This window comes from Gracilinanus agilis, chromosome 6, assembly GCF_016433145.1.
Source record: "Gracilinanus agilis isolate LMUSP501 chromosome 6, AgileGrace, whole genome shotgun sequence".
Taxonomy (NCBI): domain Eukaryota; kingdom Metazoa; phylum Chordata; class Mammalia; order Didelphimorphia; family Didelphidae; genus Gracilinanus; species Gracilinanus agilis.
Window position 1 is genome coordinate 13947188 of NC_058135.1, and position 18984 is coordinate 13966171.

The window sequence follows — 18984 nt, forward strand, 5'->3', positions numbered from 1 at the left end:
GGGGGGGGGGGGGGCTTGCGGGGCGGGGCGGGGCGCGCGGGCGGGCGGGACCGGCGGCGGGGCGGGGCGGGGGCGGGGCCACGGCCCGGGCCTGGGCCCGGCGGGTCCAGCACGAGCCCACTCGGCTGCCGCCGCCGCCGCTGCCGCCGCCGCTGCCGCCGTCGCCGCCATCATGGAGGACAAGATATTCACGAAGGAGCTGGACCAGTGGGTGGAGCAGCTGAACGAATGCAAGCAGCTGAACGAGAACCAAGTGCGCACCCTCTGCGAGAAGGTGAGGCCAGGGAAACTGAGGCACAGGATGGCGGCGCTGAAGTGGGGAGCTACTCCGCCCCCCTCGGCCGTCCCCCTTCCTCATCCCGGGGCGGGCCCTGTTGTGTTCGACTCTCCCCTCCCCCAGCATACAGTCTCCGGAGTGTGTGTGTGGGGGTGCTTCACCAGTGCATGTGAGAATCTGGCGTGGGTGGGAGGGGCAGTGCAGGAGCAGTAGGTTCCCCGCTGCAGTTGGGGTGTTTCAGGTGCCTGTTTTCTCCACGCCTGGCACACCCCAGGCTGGCGCTTAGACTCATTTCTTTCATGGGACCGAAAGACGGTTCTAAGCTTGGCGTTTAGAACCCTTCCGTGGTCATGTCCCATTCGGTGGGGCCCATAAGTGGCTGGGGGAGAGACGGCCAGCTGGATAGGGAGTGGACCTCAGTCAGACACACTTGAGGTCAAATCCAGCCGCCGCGCCCCCATTCCCTCTCCCCCCCCCCCCCCGTAGATGGGGGCAGGGAGCACGTTCTGCAAGGGCTCTGAGGGCTGCCAAGGGGCACTCTTGAACCCAGGTCTTCCTTATGTCAGGATCAGGTCTTTGGATGGCAGTCAACAGGCATTCTTTATATACTTGCTTTTGTTTTTCTCCCTATTTTTGTACCAATCCACAAATATTTAAAAATGTCAGAATGTTTGAAAAGGAATGTAACAAGGAAATAGCCATTCCTGATCTATGGGGCACCACATCCCCTTTGGAGTTCAGAGGAAATACCTGCCTCCAGTGTGAGTTTGTCTCTGGATCCTGGACCAAGATGGTGTGCATAGGGTTACCAGATTTTAAAGCTATCCTCCTTGCCTGTCTTGTACTCACCACAGTACTGTCAGCTGTGCTTGTTTCTACCTTCATAAAACCTCAGGTGTTTCCTCTGCATTCATTTTGCCATCCCCTTAGTTCAGGCCCTTATTGAATCTTGCCTGAAATATTGCAGTAGCCCCTCCCCCCTTCCCCTTGGTCTCCCCACCTCAAGTGACCATCCTTCTTCTTCACCTTCAATGGCTCCTAATATAGGTTTGTCTTTGGCATTTAAAACCTTGCCCTTTATATTTTTCTAGTCTTTTTATACTTATTTACCTTCTATTCAGCTCTAAAAGTCAGCTACACAGGCCTATTTGCTATTCTTGGAATACCGTACTCCCATCTCTGTGCTAGGTGTTGTAGTGGCTAGAGAATGGGCCTGGAGTCAAGAACACTTGAGTGTAAATCATGTCTTGGATATTTACTAGCTGTGTAACCCTGGGCAGGCCATTTTACTTCTGAGAATCTCAGTTTCTTCATCCGTTAAAGTGGCAGCAAAAATAGCACCTACCTCTCACAATTGTGAGGGGAAAAAAAGATTTGAAAGTTGGGGGGGGGGACATCTAGATTGTTCAGTGGATAGAGCACTAGGCTTAGAGGTGGGAGGTCCTAGGTTCAAATCTGTCCTCATATGCTTCTTAGCTGTGTGACCCTTGGCAGGCCATTTAACACCTGTTGCTTAACCCTTACTGCTCTTCTGCTTTGGACTTCATACTTAGTATTGATTTTAAAGCAGAAGGTGAGGGGTTTTCTTTTAAAAAAAAAAAAAAAGAATGAATGAATGAAATATTTTAAAGTGCTCTAAAAATTCTGTGTGATGGTGATGATAGTGATAGTGTCCATGCCTTGACCTGTTTGGCCCTATACTCTGAATTCTGCCCCCACCTCTGCCTCTTGACATCCTCAAGTCCTTCAGGGCTCAGGTTAAAACTTTGTGCAGAAGGCCTTTCCTGGTCCACTGCTAGTGTTTTCCTCTCTTAGCTTACCCTCCATCTCTTCTCTCTGTAGATTGGAACAGAGGACAAGTACTGGTTGTGCCCTTCTTCATATCCCCAAAGTTTAGCACAGGACCTGACACAGTCAAAAAACTTAGTAAGTTCTCATCAATTGGTTGGTTCCCGTAAACGTTTCAGATGTATTAATGAGCAAATCAGAGTAGATTTTAAGGAAAAGCGATTATTTTATTTCCTAATAGAAGTTTTTCTTAGTCTGGTTTTTTAACATTACCAAAGTTTCCCCAAGCATTCTTCTTCTTTCAGAGAGCCTTTCCATGTGACAAATATTTTTTAAAGACAAAAAAGAGAGAACAAATTTTCAAAACTCATCGGCCCATCTGAAAAGTCTGAAATTATTTGTATGCTGCTGTACTTGTGGACCTCCCCTCTCTACAAAGGAGTGGGATGCAAGTGTTTTCCTAATCTCTTCTTGGAACCAGGTGTGTGCTTTGTAACAATGCAGCATCCACTTGTCATTTTTTTTGGTGATTTCTTCCATTGACATTCTTGTTGTGGCCACAACATCTATCCTTTCTTTGACTCTACTTCCTTCTCTCTGTATCAGTTCCTATACATTGACTCATGGTTCTCAGTAGCCGTCCTACTTGTTTTTTATAGGCCAAGTAAAATTTGATTCCCTGAAACATTTCTCCCAAGTACAGGCAGATGGGGAATAAGTATTCAGTCTTCCCACGTTCATCCAGACAGTCCACTTGTGCTAGTGGACCTGCTGCTTTCTAGGGGCAAGAGACAAAAACCAGTTAGGGCCCAGCTACCTTCTCAAGATGACTGTGGTCTCTAGGAGGGGGTTGTACAAATGACAGACTAGCAAGGAGGTGAACTAAGTGTAAGGAGAGGACCTTTCCAGAGACATTCTATGCCAGGCAAGACCATCGAGATATTGAGGGGAGCTCCTTGCTGGCATTAGGGGAGGATCCTCTTCATCAGCTCCAGATGAGACTTTGGGGAGGCCATTCTTGGCTTGGGGGACAGTGTGAGCAAAGGTCAGATTGGCAGAAGGTCTGTGAGGACAAATAAAAGTCCAGTTTAAGTAGAACATGGAGCATGTCATGCAGGTAAGTTGTTCAAATAAGTCTGGAAAGGCCCAGTTGGTGTTGGCTGGAAGGCTCTCCCTCTGCCTCCTTGGCTTCCTTTAAGTCCCAACTAAAATTCCTCCTACAAGAAGCCTTCCCTGACCCTTATTTGCAGTGCCCTCCCTCTCTTCATAATCTTCTCTTTCTCTTATCTAGAGCTGGTTTGTGTGTAGTAGTTTGCACGTTGTCTCCTGGTCAGCTTGCAAGCTCCTTTGGATCCCAGGCACAGTGTCTGGCACATAAAAGGCATTTCATAATGTTTATTAAATGAATGAAGTGCCTGGAGTCCTGGGAGCAGGGGTTTCTACTTGAGGGAGCCTCTGCAGGTTTTGAGTAACCTGAGGACATGAGCAGAGAACAAATGAGATTTCCCTAGGAGCACCTCTGGAGACCAGGGAAGGTATTCATTAATGGGGGAAGTCAGAGACAGAGAGACAGAGACAGAGACAGAGACAGAGACAGAGACAGAGACAGAGAAGAGAGAGAGAGAGAGAGAGAGAGAGAGAGAGAGAGAGTGTGAGTGTGTGAGTGAGTGAGTGAGTGAGTGAGTGAGTGTTGGTGGGAGTGTGAGGGTGCACTGACTAGAAGATAATTTGCATTGTGGAAGAGAAGATGAATTCAGTTTTGGACATGGTTGATGACACATCCAGTCTTGCTTCCAGGAAACCTGAAAGAACTGAATATCTAGCTGATCACGTCTTTGCAGTTGGATTAGTGGCCAAAGAGGCTGCCCTTGAGTCAATACAAACTGGGTTGGAATCTCATCTTTGAATCAGGGAACCTTTCTGCACCTCTCCATGGGGTTGATAAGTCCCATTAGATGGAAGGGTAGGGGAGGCAGGCCTTTGATTTCATTAGGAGAGGAAACTCCAGATGGGGAAAGTGAGTGCCAGACATTCTGACATTGCTTTGCCCCAGGAAGTCTGAGCCCTCAGAAAAGGGCACTTATAATAGTGAACCAGCAGGCATCTTGTTCAGCCATCACCATCACCATTATCAGTGGTGTTTACTTTGTGCACAACTTCAATTAGTATCTCATTTCATCATGAACTCATGTGAAGAAATTTACTTTTAAAGGCAGATGTACCTGTAATTGAGTGGTGGATTAGGTCAGAGTCAAATGCTGTGTTGCTGGTTCAATCAGAATCTTGAGGAAATCCTCTCACCTGAAATTCAGAGAACCATTTTATGGTGGGATCAACTCATAGTTGCTCAGTTCACATCACCTCTTTATATTTTTCCCCATTAAATTTCATCTTATTAAAATTCAGCCTAGCATTTTATTTTTATTTTGTGTTTTTTTTTAGGGTTTTTTTTTACCTCAGATTACATGTTAGTATAAGTTTTTAGTAATCGTGTTCTGACATTTTGTGATCCGTGTTCTCTCCCTCCCTCCCCCTTCCCCAGGGCAGGTCGTATGATATAGGCTGTATATGTGTTATCATATAATACATAGTTCCATGTTCATCATGTTGTGAAAGAAGACATATCACTTACATTAGAGAAAAATTTATGGAGGAAATAAAGTGAAGAATGGCATATTCAGACTCCATCAGTTCCTGCTATAGTAATGGATAGCCTTTTTTCATCATGAGTCCCTTGGAGTTGTCCAGGATCCTTACATTGCTGACAGTTAAGTCATTTCATGGTTGATTATCATACATTATTGTTGTTACTGTATATATTTTCCTGGTTTTCACTTTGAATCACTTCATAAAAGTCTTTCCAGGTTTTTTGGTGATCCTTGCCATTTTTCATGGCACAGTAGTATTCCATTACAATCATATACCACAACTTTTTCAGTCATTCCCTAATTGATGGACATCCCTTAGTTTCTAGTTCTTTGCTGCTATAAATATTTTTTTATAAGTTGGTCCTTTACCCTTATCTTTGATCTCTGGGATACAGACTTAGTAAGTGGTATTGTTGGGTAGAAGGGTATGAATAGTTTGATGGCCCTTTGGGCATGGTTCCATAATGCTCTCCAAAATAGTCGTATTAGTTCACAGCTCCATGAACAGAGTTTTTCCATATCCCTTCCAACATTTATCATTTCCATTTTTTGTTATGTTAACCAATCTGATAGATATGAGGTGGTATCTCAGCGTTGTTTTAATTTATATTTCTCTAATAGTGATTAGTAGCATTTTTTTTCTTATGGCTAAAGATAGTTTTAATTTCTTCATCTGTGAATTGCCTGTCTATATCCTTTGACTACTTGTCAGTTGGAGAATTTTTTGTATTCTTATACATTTGACACAATTCTCTACATAACTGAGAAACGGGAACACTTGTCAGAAATACTTGCTATAAAAATTTTCCATAGTCATTTCCCTTCTAATTTTGGTTGCATTTATTTTGTTCGTGCAAAACCTTTTTAATTTAACCAGAGTCAAAGTTCTTTTTTTACATCTTATAATTTTCTCTCTGTCTTGTTTGGCTACAAATTCTTCCTTTATCCGTAGATCTGAACTATTCTATGCTCCTCTAATTTGTTTATGGTTTTATCCTTCATTTCTAAATTATTTATAAATTTCTAACCCTAAATCATTTTGACTTGGGTGTGTGCTGTGAGGTCCATACTGTTTTACAATTTTCCCAACAGTTTTTTGTCAAATAGTGAGTCTTCCAAAAGCTTGAGTCTTTGTCAAACACTAGAGCTTAGAGTTTCAGCTGATGTGAGATGTTATTCTACCCTGATTTATCATTAGGGCATGGTGTTTAGTTCTCCCAGCTTTATATCCCAGGCAAATTGGATTACATTTCCTTCTGTGCTTTCATTTCTGTCAGTGATGTTAAATGTTTAGAGGTTTTTTGCATTCAACCATATTATAATGATCTCAAATTTTTTTTTGTTCAAATTGTTTCCATTTGAAATTACTGATACAAAAACTAAAAGTAATGTAGAACAATTTGTTCACAAAACCTTTTTCTCCTGAAGCTTTTACATTGTGTTATAATAATTAACCAGTCTTTTACCATTAAATGGAAATGGTCTGTTGAGGCAAATAGCTCTGAGACCATTCTTCCACCACTGAGCAGGAGTTGGGTGGCAGACACTGCACAGACTATCCACTGAACTTCCTTGGCCCCTTTAATAGCCTTCTGGTCTTCCTCCTTGAATGATACTAGCTACAGGCAGGCTCTGTCTCATACCAGAAACAGCATAGCCCAGAGAAGGATAATCTCAGAATCTTTTCACTCCCATGCCATGCCTGGGACCATGCCAATGATGGCAGGCAGCATTACTAGTTCTTGGGACATTAGGGCTAGGCCATCTTCCATTTCTCGCCAAAATGAAAGTCAGTCTGTCCTTTAGGCCAGCAAATGTAGTAGCAGTGAGGCCCCTCTAAACCAGTGTGCAGGCATTCTGTTGGTCCCGATTTGGTCTGGGTGGTTCTGGAAAATGACCTGGGGGTGTCCTATCCATTGGCTGGTCATTCATTCTCTCCATCCCCAGTCACATTACCTTGGGGCAGACATCTTTGACAGGATGGGGCCGACCTCTCTAATTTGGCAGAATTGACATTACATGAAGCCTTCTACAAACTTTGTTTCAGCTGTGATGTTGCCTGGTGCAGATATCTTCCTTCCCACCACCCACCCATGCTGGTTTTAGAACATAGTAGTCACATGGTCAGTTGGTAGAGTACCAGTTCCGCCAGTCTGGTGTCAGATGTTTTGGAGAGGTTGACCAGGTGCTTGTCAGTTGGATAAGCTGGTAGCAAGATGCAGTCTGAAACAGAGATGTTCCTTTAGCATTGCTGTTCTTCAGCTGTCTTCTCCTCCTTTGAACTAAGGCTATTTGAGTTTGAGTCAAGCATGTTGTCTCTGTATCCAACCTAAAATTGGCACCACAGCCGCTAGGTCTGGGTGCTGGGAGCTTGTGGCTCTGGGGCATTTGTTGTGGTTCTACATAATTCATTTTGGTGACATCAACAATCAGTTGTTTCATACCCAGGGTGTAGGCAGGAGGCATGCTCCTAAGTCTGCTCTTTCTTTGAAATATTGTGGTGGTGTTTTTCTTTATTTTTTTGTGATCTGAAGATCTTTATTTAATTAATTAATTTAGAGTATTTTTCCATGGTTCCATGGTTCATGTTCTTTCCCTCCCCTCCTCCTTCCCGCCTCTCATAGCCAACAAGCAATTCCACTGGGTTTTACATGTATCATTGATCAAGACTTGTTTCTATATTATTAATACTTGCACTAGGGTGATCTTTTAGAGTCAACATCCACAATCATATCCCCATTGACCCATGTGATCAAGCAGTTGTTTTTCTTCTATGTTTCTACTCCCATAGTTCTTCCTCTAGATGTGCATAGCGTTCTTTCTCATAAGGCCCTCAGAATTGTCCTGGGTCATTGCATTGCTGCTAGTAGAAAAGTCCATTACAATCGTTTATACCACAGTGTATCAGTCTCTGTGTACAATGTTCTCCTGGTTCTGCTCCTTTCACTCTGCATCAATTCCTGGAGGTCTTTCCATTTCACATGGAATTCCTCCAGTTCATCATTCCTTTTATTTTTTTTTTAATTTAAAAAAAATTTTTTTTAAACCCTTAACTTCTGTGTATTGGCTCATAGGTGGAAGAATGTTAAGGGTGGACAATGGGGGTCAAGTGACTTGCCCAGGGTCACATAGCTGGGAAGTGTCTTGAGGCCAGATTTGAACCTAGGACCTCCTGTCTCTAGGCCTGACTCTCCATCCACTGAGCTACCCAGCTGCCCCTCATCATTCCTTTTAGCACAATAGTATTCCATCACCAACAGATACCACAATTTGTTCAGTCATTCCCCAATCAAAGGGCATCCCCTCATTTTCCAATTTTTTCCCACATGGTGGTGTTTTTCAAAGATGACTAGCTTGTGAGTTGGATTTCTTTTTTCTTTTTTTTTAAACCCTTACCTTCTGTCTTGGAGCCAATACTGTGTATTGGCTCCAAGGCAGAAGAGTGGTAAGGGTAGGCAATTGGTGGGGGGGGGGTGTCAAGTGACTTGCCCAGGGTCACACAGCTGGGAAGTGTCTGAGGCCAGATTTGAACCCAGGACCTCTAGGCCTGGCTCTTAATCCACTGAGCTACCCAGCTGCCCCCTTGTGAGTTGGATTTCAGTGAGACAGAGTTGCCCAAAGTCATCAACCTCAATCTTCCAGTGTCTTCAAAGTCCAGGGACAAAAGTCAGGATGACTGGTGGATGACCAAGGATGCAGTAGATTACGTTGGCCTCTTCAGTGTCTGACCAAGCTCTGAGCACCTCACAGCACCTGCTTTAACCATCTTCATAGCCATTGGAACAAATTGTTCTCATTTGTCCATTCCACTGAGGGAAATCTTCACATGCTTGGAGTTGACTTCCTTTAACTCACTGACAGGTTTGAGGCCTGTCAGGTACCCATAATCTAGTTTAACCCATCTTCCCAAGCAGTTTTGCTAGAGTGTGACTTCTGGACATATTACAGCTTCCTAGGGCCACAGGTGAGAGTTGAGTGAAAGGTGGACACCAGAGGCAGGTGAGCAGCCTTACTTATAGACACCTCATAAGACCCTCCTTCTTTGAGATATGAACTTCAGTTCCACCAACATCTTCAGCAGCAATCAGGATGGCACCGTCAGCTGAAATGGACCTTTAATCATATTCTTGATAAAGTCTTAGTGTCTTGGGGCATTGATGGGAGTCTTTTTGCCCATTTTGTTTAAGTTTAATGATGGTTGGGCCACAAATCCATTGTTAAATATCAAGCAGAAATTTGGCCTCACACACTTTCCTAGCTGTATGGCCCTCGGAAGTCACTTAACCTCCATTGCCTAGCCGTTGTGCCTCTTCTGCCTTGGAACTAACATATGTTATTAATTCTAAGACTGAAGGTAAGGGCTTAAAAAAAAAAGTGAAGCAGAAATCTCTAAATTGCTTGCCTTTTGGCCAGTAATAACAATATTGGACCTGTATCCTAAAGAAATTAAAGAGAAGAAAGGCCCATGTGTACAAATGTACATGGATCCAGATCTATATACTGTATGGGCAAAAAGAGAGAAAACCATAGCAAAGAACTGGAAACTAAGGGGGCACCCATCGACTGAAATGACTGGACAAAATATGGTAACTGAATATGATAGAGTATAGCTGTGTTGTAAGGAATAAAGAAAAAGACAGCTCAGAAACCTGGAAAGACTTGCATAAACTCATGTAGACAGAAATGAGAGTCTAGGAGAAACTAGGAGAACATTTTATACAATAGTGACAACATTATAAAGTCAAAGCATTTTGGGAGACTTCAGGATTGTGGTCAGTGCAGTGACTGTGATTCCAGAGAAGTGATGAAGAAGCCTATGGTAGATAGAGATAATGGGTTTAGGATCCAAAATAAGAAAGACATACACTTTTGGACATAGCCATTGTGGAGATTTATTTTGCTTTTGACTCTCCATTTTAAAAAAAATTTTTATTTTTTCAAATTAGCAAAAATCTGCCTTCTCTCCCTCTGAGCCCCCTTCCCCATTCAGAACAGTAGAAAAACAAAACCCCTATTATAAATGTGTAAATTCAAACAAAACAAATTCCATATTGTCTATGTTCACATTTTAAAAAATGTGTTTCTCATTCTACACGCTGATGGTCTTCATCTCTATCAGAATATAGTCATCTTGTTTCATCATTAATCCTCTGGAATTGTGGTTGAATATCCTAGTGAATAGAGCTCCTAAACCTTTCAAAGTTGTGTTTATCATATTGTTTTCAGTGTCTAAATTGCTCTGGTTCTACTCACTTTATTCTGCAACAGTTCAGTTTTCCTGTTTCTCTGAATCCATTCTCTTTATTTTTTTACGGCATAGTAGTATTCCATTGCCATTTTTAAACCACACCTTATTCAAACATTCCTCAATTGATGGGCGTTCCCCCTCCCTATTCTCAAGCTTTAGTATGTCATAAAGAGCTGCTATGAATTATTTGTATACATCTTTAATTGGAGCTTATTTTACTTAAGACTAATCATTTCCTTAAGCTAGCCTTCCTTTAATTTCCCCTTCTCCTCTTTCCTGTCCTCAGTTGTTTCCCTTTTAAGTATTAGAAGACAGGGTATTCTTCCCTCCTTTGACTAGTTCAGATGAGATTAAGGCTCAAAATGTCAGCTTCTTCTCCCCCCACACCTCCAACCCCCAACCCCTTAAGATAATTTTCTCCAGCCTTCCTTTCTCTTTTCCCCATAGTATATTCCTCTTTCCATTCTTCTTTTAAGATCAGTATGATACAAGAGAGCCACTTTCAGGGCTCCGGTCTAATTAGATGACCTCTGATGATGACCTCTCAGCGGGAATGCATGTATCATCTCATATTTGAATTTCAGCAGATAAATCTTTGTTTAGTCTGTTAGAATTGTTTGTCCATGTTTACCTTTTTATGTTTCTCATCATTCCCTTGTTTGAACTTCAAAATTTCTTTGCAGCATTGATCTTTTCGTCCAGAATGTTTGGAAATCCTTTATTTCATTTAAGATCCATTTTTTTCCCCTATAGAATTATACTCAGTTTTGTTGGAGAGGTTATTCTTGGTTATAATCCTGTATTAATTTCCTTCCAGAATATCATATTCCAAGCTTTCTGTTCCTTTATTGTAGTGGCTGCTAAATTGTATGTTATTGACTATGATTCCTTAGTATTTTAATCCTTTCTTTTTTAGTTACTTAGGATTATTTTTTCTTTTACCTAGAATCTAGATTTTGATTGTATAAAGTTCCTGGAAGTTTTCTTTTGGGAGTTTCTTTCAAAAGGAGACTAATGGATTCTTTCTCTTTCCATTTGACCTGTGGCTCTTAAGACAGGTTGGTTTGTTTTTTCCTTAAAAAAAATCTCATGTGTTTCTTCCAACAGCAAAAATCAACCTTCTTTCCTTCCCTGCCATAGAGAATAAAATAAAAAGAAAGCTTTTGTTAGAGAAATAAATTTCCATACTGGACCATTTCCCAAAATTTTTTTTTGCCTCCTTACTAAGAAGTGGATAGCTTGGCATCATGAGTCCTAACTCAGAGTTCTTTGTCTCTACCTTTATTGTTGTGCAGGAATGGAAGTAACCTGCTCCTGACCACACCTCTTCCTATGTCCTCAGACCTGTCTATTTCTTTGTGCCAACCTGGGCTAGAAAATTGACTCACTGACTGTTTTTGGATTTTTCCATCAGGATCAGTCTGATGTGATTTTTAGATCTCTTTGGAGGAATGGGGAAATAGAGTTTGCATACTTTCTGCTACTCCATCATCTCAGCTCTTTCTGCTGTCTGGATTTCCTTACAAAGATTTTCTTTTTTCTTAAATGGGGACTAGGGAGGGTAGTGTGATGGAAGTTTAGGATAGGATAGCCCCCCAAGAAAAAGAGGGGCACTGCAGCATTTTTTCAAATTTATAGAAGATAATAAAAAGCTTACATTATATAATCAAGATACCTGTGAAAGATATATGTTAAGTTTATTTTATATTTTAAATTAAAATTAAGCTATATTTCCTAGATACTCATAGTTTCAAGTATATTCCTTTTTGTGTTCTATCAAACTGCCCATTTTATTTGGTGTTTAAGTTCAGAATTTAGAAGAAAAATTTTTATGTGTATTAAACACCCTGGAACCAAAGACAGGTCCCAAAGGTAAGGGTAAGGACCTTCTTTGAAATTGACATTGATCCTACTAATGGTTCCTTTGGGAAAATGTCATCTAGCCCACCTCTCCTCATCTTGTCCACATGATCATTTGAGATAATTTTGTTAAATGCTCATGTAAGCTCTATTTGTGCTGAATATTTCCCTTTCTACTTTTACAAGAGGAAAAAATTTGTCTTGTACAACCTACTTATGCTATCTCTTAGTGAGCATTTTTTCCATATCTGGGTGTTTAGAAACCATCCCCTTAAAAATATAGTCTTAAAAGGGCAGCTAGGTTGCTCAGTGGACAGAGCCAGGCACAGTAGGTTCTAGGTTCAAATTTGACCTCAGACACTTCCTAGCTGGACAATCCTGGACAAGACTCTTAACCCCCATTACCTAGCCCTTACCTATTTTCTTCCTTGAAACCAATACAATCCTAATTCTAAGATGGAAGGTAAGAGCTTTAAAAAAGAAATAAATAAAAACATGGGCTCTGACTTTGTCAAGAATTTAAGTTGAGCTTATTGGTACACTGTGACAGAATTGTTTGAGTTTTTCAGTCATCATAGACATAGAAAGTAAATGACTGGAGAATATGTTATGTCAGTGATGGGCAAACTTTTTAAAGAGGGGCCAAAGGAAAGGAAATGCTCATCTGTCAGTTTCTAAGGCAACTCTTTCCAAGTTTCATTGTATTGTATCCTACCCATTGTATTCGTTAGATTAGGAATAATGTTGCAGGGGTGGATAGAACATTTCAGGGGTCCGCATCTGGCCCTCGGACCTTAGTTTGCCTATCATTGTGTTAGGTGATTCCAGGGTCTGGGTGTCCAGCCTAGACTTTTCATTGAAAATTTGAAGCCACCCTTTCAGTTCTATAGAAACTATCCATAAAGAATAAGATTCCCTACCTTAGCAGAGTGACTCAGTCTAACTGGCAGGACTTTGGTCAGAGCTGTGCCTGATGGGAGTTAACCTTTGCTCCTTGCTGGGCCAGTTGTCTCAGCTCTAAAAGACTAGTTTCTGGGGCTAGCACTGTCATAGAAGATCAGTTGGTGCTTGGTTTGAAATTAAAGTGATGAGGAACAGTGTCTTTGGGTAGAACAGTTCTTAAGCTTTTTTTTTTTTAAACTCTTACCTTCCATCTTAGAGTAAATACTGTGTATTGGCTCCAAGGCAGAACAGTGGTACAGGTAGGCAGTGGGGGTCAAGTGACTTGCCCAGGGTCACACAGCTGAGAAGTGTCTGAGGCCAGATTTGAACCTAGGACCTCCTGTCTCTAGGCCTGGCTCTCAAAAGTTCTTAAGCTTTTGATGAGCGTGGCTGGGGCAGAAATAAGTTTTCTGATCAGTACTTGAAGACTTGTGGTGGCACTCTGAAATCAGAATTGAATGTTTCCAGTGCTGCTTCTGAAACAAATCTAGAAACTGCTTATTAATCAGCAGTGACTCACTCCACACACCCACTCTATTTATTGTCAGATGTCATCATTTCTGCCTTTGTAACACGACGTGTATGTCTGCTCTCCACTCACAGCACAGTCACCCCTTCACATAGACCCTTATCACTTCTCAGACTGTGGACTATTGCACTGGCCTTCTCATATACCTACTCCAGCCTGTTCTCCAATCAGCTGAAAAAGTGATCTTCCTAAAGCACATGTCTCACTGTGTCACCCCCTATTCATTCCTGTGGCTCCTTAGTACTACCAGGAGTGACCTAAACTCTTCTGTTTGACCTTTAAGGCCCTTTGTGACCTGCCTCCTTCTTTCCTGACCAGTCCTCTTACATTTTCCTCCCCTCCACAGGCTCTGACCAGCTACTTTCTCTTCTTCACTGCTAACATTCTTTCTCTTGCCCCTGGGTCTTTGTATTGGCTGTCCCCCAGGCCTGGAATGTTCTCCCTCCTCACCCCACCTTCCCTGGCTTCCTGCAAGTCGGCTCAAGCTTCTGGTCAAGGTCTTTTCCTCTATCCTCATCCCACTACTTGCACCCTGTGTGTTATATGTATGTCCCTCCAATTCAGATGCAAGCTCCTTGAGGGCAGAGACCATGTTCTTACCTTTCTTTATATCTCTAGCATGTGCCTGGCATATACACTAAATACTCAAAGAATGCCTGCTGACCAAACGACTGACCAACCAACCGACAGACTGGCTGGCCAGCCTTCTTGCTACTAAGCTTGGCTTTTACCCATCTCTCATTCCCAGTCCTTGGAGCTGTTTGCCATAAATGACCAGAAACAGCTGGTTGTGGGAAGGACCCCCAGAAGAGACTCATGGCAGATTTGATTTCCAAGGGTGGTGGTTGTTTCTAATCTTTTGTGGGGAATGTGACCTAAGGTGGGTGGCTGTATGTGTGTTAGTGCTTCTGTTGCCAAGACAGAGGAAATTTGTAGCTCACTAATGATGATTTTTAAAAATTGAATTAAGTGCCTACTGCGTGGTATGTGCGGGGAATACAAAGATAAAATAATACGTATCAGTTCCTGCTGTCAAGGAAGGATTGTACTGAATTGCTACATGTACACATTTAGGTATAGTTCAGAGAAAATATTCAGGGAGAGGAAGAGAAAACAGATGTGGGGGAGAGGCTCCTGGAGGAGCTGGAACCTGAACTGAGCCCTAGAGGAAAGCTTGGCTCCAAGGCATAGGTGAGGAATGAGCTCATTCCACACTGCTTTTGGGAAAGCATAAACGGCAGCCTCAGGGAACAACTGTTGAGTTTTTGAAAGGGAGGAGAATGAAACAAGGCTCCATCAGCCTGAGGCCTGGCTAAGGAGCTTGTGTTCTGAGGGCATCAGTGAGCCAGTGAAGATTATTGAGCAAAGGAGTGATATGTACCTTACTTAGAAAGCCTTTTTTGGCATCTGTAGAGAAAAGAAAATGAAGAGATGGGAAGCAGGCAGGCAGGTTTGTTATTTTAGTAGTCAAAGAAAGAGGTAATAAAGGTCTGAATTAGGACAGATAGAGAGGAGAAAGGGCCTTGGAGGCAAGTGATGTGATAGTGGGTGTAAATCAAGAGGACAGACTGATGTGATGCCAAGGGCAACATGTTTCTAATGGAACTTGGCAAGTCTTCCCAATGCTGAAATTCCTATTTTCAGGCATAATCTAATAAGATTTATTGTCATTCCATAGTTGGGGAGGAACAAATAAGGATCATGCTGTAAATAAAATTATGCATGCTGCTTTTTGTCACGACCCATCCACAGGTATTTATAAGACTCTACTAGGTCAAAATCATATGGCATCAGCATTTGATTAAGCGGAAGGAAATACATAAATATTTATTGAAAAGAAGATGTGTTGGATACTGCTATGTTGCATTGGGTTGACTTTCTCTTTCTGCACTCAAAATAAAATTGTCCTGTTGCTGCAAAGTCAGAGCCTGGTGTTTGTGGTATATCAAATGGTCCCTGATTTTAGTAATGTCACTTTTTATGTTGCCTCCAATGAATATGTCTTGAAAGCATTTCAGGTTGGGAGGAAAGCGTTTGGATTTTTTAAGAATTACTACCTATGTGTAAACATTAAATGTTTTCTGTTTTGCTGCAAAATCATGGACCTTTTAAAGCTGCAGAAGGAACCATAAAAATCCCTTTCCACTGCCACCACTATTTTACAGATGAAGAAAGGGAGAATGATCTGTCAGACCCCTTTGAGCACCAGACTTCTGTGGTTCTTCTCCTAGCCACAAAGCTAGTGTCCAGGTCACAGCCTGTCTACCCTACCCTACGTTCACTTATACTTCCCTGGGCTTCAGGGGATGAAATGGCTTGTCTTGGAACACATTTCCTAATAGACCTCTCCCCTCCCAAGAGGAACCCTTAGCTTGTGTTCAGTTATTATACTAATAAACGCAGGCAATAATAGCAAAGAAGAACTGGAGACTGGCCTTATGGAAATGTGGGTTAATCCAACAATTCCCATGACTGCCACCTGTCTGTAGGTCCTTACTCTTGTATTACTTGTAGGGGTCTCTCTCCTCTGTGGTTTCCTGCTTTTGGTCTCCCCTCTCCCCTCTCCAAATCAAAGGCCCTAAGCAAGGACCATAGTTTCTTCATCTGTAAAATGAGTGGGATGAAGCTTGATTTCACAGACCCCACAGTAATTAGTAAAAATCATAGCAACAACCCTGGGAGATTAATAGCTAGAAGGGATCAATCCTTTCATTTTATAGATGAAGAAGCTGAAATTCAAAACAAATTGATTGTCTCAAGATCTCCCAGCTACTAAGTGGCCTACTTCTGTAGGATCTGAACCTAAGTCTTCTGACCTTCTAATGCTCCATCAACTTGCTTCTCTAGATAAAGCACTTAGCATGCCAAGCCCACACATGAAGTTAGGCCCAAGAAAGGGCCAGGAGAATTGATAGATAATTGATAAATAAATAAAAAAAATAACTTTAGTGGTCGTGTGTCAGTTGAGTCATCTTTGAGTGTTAGATATTCAATTTAACAATTTTTTATACTCCAAATTTTTAGGAAACACGTGGAGCTTTAATTTTCTTTAGTAGGTAACTATGCCCAGAAAACTAATCTTTTACTTGAACAATACATGCATTGTTAACTGCTGGGGTTTGACAGCATTCTGAGGAGAATGGTTTTCAGCTGCAAGACTCCTTAGCAGCCCTTTGGACCTTGTTTGTACTGGTGACAGGATGGGGTAGGCCAGGGGTGGTATTTGGAGTCAAATCCCTGACTGCCATTTCCTCTGGTGACTTTAGGTTGAATTGCTTAACTGTTGGAGCCCTGCGTTTTTCTCATCAGCGAAATTGGGGACTTAATTGGATTTATGATTTGACCTAGACTTAGGATTTCACTGCTTTAGGGATCTCCCAAGTAAGGAAATACAATTTTTAGTTCTGGGTGCTGTCTGGGGCATTGAGAGGTACATATATCCCTCAAAGAATGTTAAGAGTTGGAAGGGACCTTGGCAGACTCAACTTAGGAAAGGAGTCCCAGCTGTAACACACCAGGCCCAAATAGTCATCCAACTTGGAGACTCCTAGAAAAGAGGCAGCCTCTTCTACTTTGGGGCAGCTTTGTCTTTCTCTTTAGCCTCCAGTTGTGTTTTTCTAGCTCTTCTGATACTTAACCACAGCTATCTTGTTCCCTAAACTTCAGTGGATTAAATATATTTGGTTCCTTCAGCTGATCCTCCTGGCATTAGATACAAGCCCTTGGCCCTCCATTGAAGGCTCTCTAGTTAATCAGTGTACTTTCTAGACCTGAATGCCTTCCTCCCTCCAGAGAATATGTCCATAGCAGAGACCTCTGAAACTCTCATTTCCTTTCTGACCTTTCATCTTCCACTTTGGACTCACAATCAGTGGGCAATTCACTAAACACCCCCAATTTTTTCCCATTGATCCTGCAGTTTTACCCCACCCACCCTATGTTACAGTGAGTGACCAGGTCTAATAAGGCTGTATGTTGTCCACTGAATTTAATCAGACCAGATTCAGCCCCATTTTCCAGCCTATCAGGCACTTCCTGGCATCATGATAAATTCCAAGTTGCCTCAACTTGCCATCTTTGCCTTGATCTCAGCAGCCATTGTTAAATGGAATATGGTATTGGTCCAAGGACAAGTTAAATCCCTGGAGTATAGTTTTTTCTTGACAAGCTGGAATTGGACCCTGAATACATTCTAGGGTTATACTGAGCCAGTATGTGGCAGGACATTCCAGGCTCAGTTCCCTCTTCAGCAGGCTGCCCTGCCTTTAGGGTTTGCAGAATAGGCCCAGAGCCTGCTATTTTCTGTGTAGCTGATTTAGGGATTATCTAGAGAATGCTGGCTAAAACTACATTTAAAAAAGGTTGTTGATGCTCTTTGTTTTTTCCATTGCTATGTCTGCCCCAAAACTACCCTCTTTCCTCCTAGAGGCCTTTCTTGTGACAAGTACCTCCAGTGTTCTGTACCTGGAGCTCATCACCTACCTCCTTATTACCAAGAAGAGGGCCTCTGTCTTGTTCACTTGGCAAGCTTTTATTGAGTACCTGCTGGGGATTGGCATTGGGAATAGAGGTGAAATTTCTCTAGGGCATATTGTTTTATTTTGGGCTTTTAAGTGACCTGGGTTAACTTAGACTGAAATAGAAATGCAAATTATAGAGTTTTTTATTTGACAATTTTGTGTTTAAAACCATATCTCAAAGTGAATAAAATTAGTTGTAGAAATGTAGATTTTTTTATGAACTTGTCTGAGTTTTATAATCTAAAACCTCAGATACATAGAACCTTAGAGGTTATCTAGACCTGAAGGTTTTAATCTGGAGACCTGAGTTTTTTTTTGTTGTTGTTTTTGTTTTTTAAGATTTTGATAACTTAATTTCAATGATTGTTTTCCTTCATAATCCTATGGATCGATTTTATGCTCCTCTTCTGAGAAGAGGCTCCTGGGCTTCATAACATTGCCATAGGGTGTCTGACACACAAAATAAAATCTCTAATTCAAACCTCTCATTTTTCTAATTGAGAAATGAGACACCTCTTATCAGTGACTTGGCTGGGATTGTACAAGTAGCAAATTTGACAGCTAGGATTCAAACCCAGGGCCTCTCATTCCAGTAAAGTGAGTAATCATTACCCAGGCCAGGGAATGAATTTTTCTTGGGTGGTTGAGAGAATCTGCCTTTACACAGAAAAATTTTCTTTATTTGGATAGTTTCGGATAGAAGTCTTTAAAATTCTATTACATAAATATATTTCAGTTAATTAAATAAAACTAAATTTTAAAAAGAAAAAATGATCACATGTATGTCTGCCTTATTATATAGTAAAGACCATATTGACTCTAATTCACCTTTTTTTTAATGACCCCAGGTCATTGTCATGAACATTAATTATTGAGAGGTGATGAATTCAAGATACAAAGTGAGACATAACATTTTGAGATGTGATCACAGTGACCATTTGTTTTGCTTGACTTTATATTTGTTGCAAGGGTTTTATTTTTCTTTTTTTTTGGTGGTGGTGCGAACATAAGTACTTTTTGTTCATTGAGAAAATGGTTAGGGGCAGCTAGGTGGCTCAGTGGATTGAGAGCCAGGCCTAGAAATGGGAGGTCCTAGGTTCAAATCTGGCCTTAGTCACTTCCCAGTGATCCTGGACAAGTCACTGAACCCCCACTGCCTAGCCCTTTTTGAG

General features: G+C 41.7%; 1 protein-coding gene across 1 annotated transcript in view; it reads left to right on the forward strand.

The window, feature by feature from the left end:
- Positions 1–92: 92 nt before the first annotated feature.
- Positions 93–18984, forward strand: part of PPP2CB (protein phosphatase 2 catalytic subunit beta) — a 39848-nt gene continuing 20956 nt past the window's right edge. Inside the window, exon 1 of the mRNA XM_044680166.1 lies at positions 93–274. Coding sequence (XP_044536101.1) covers positions 173–274 — 102 coding nt within the window. The 5' untranslated portion in view covers positions 93–172. The remainder of the gene's footprint in view (positions 275–18984) is intronic.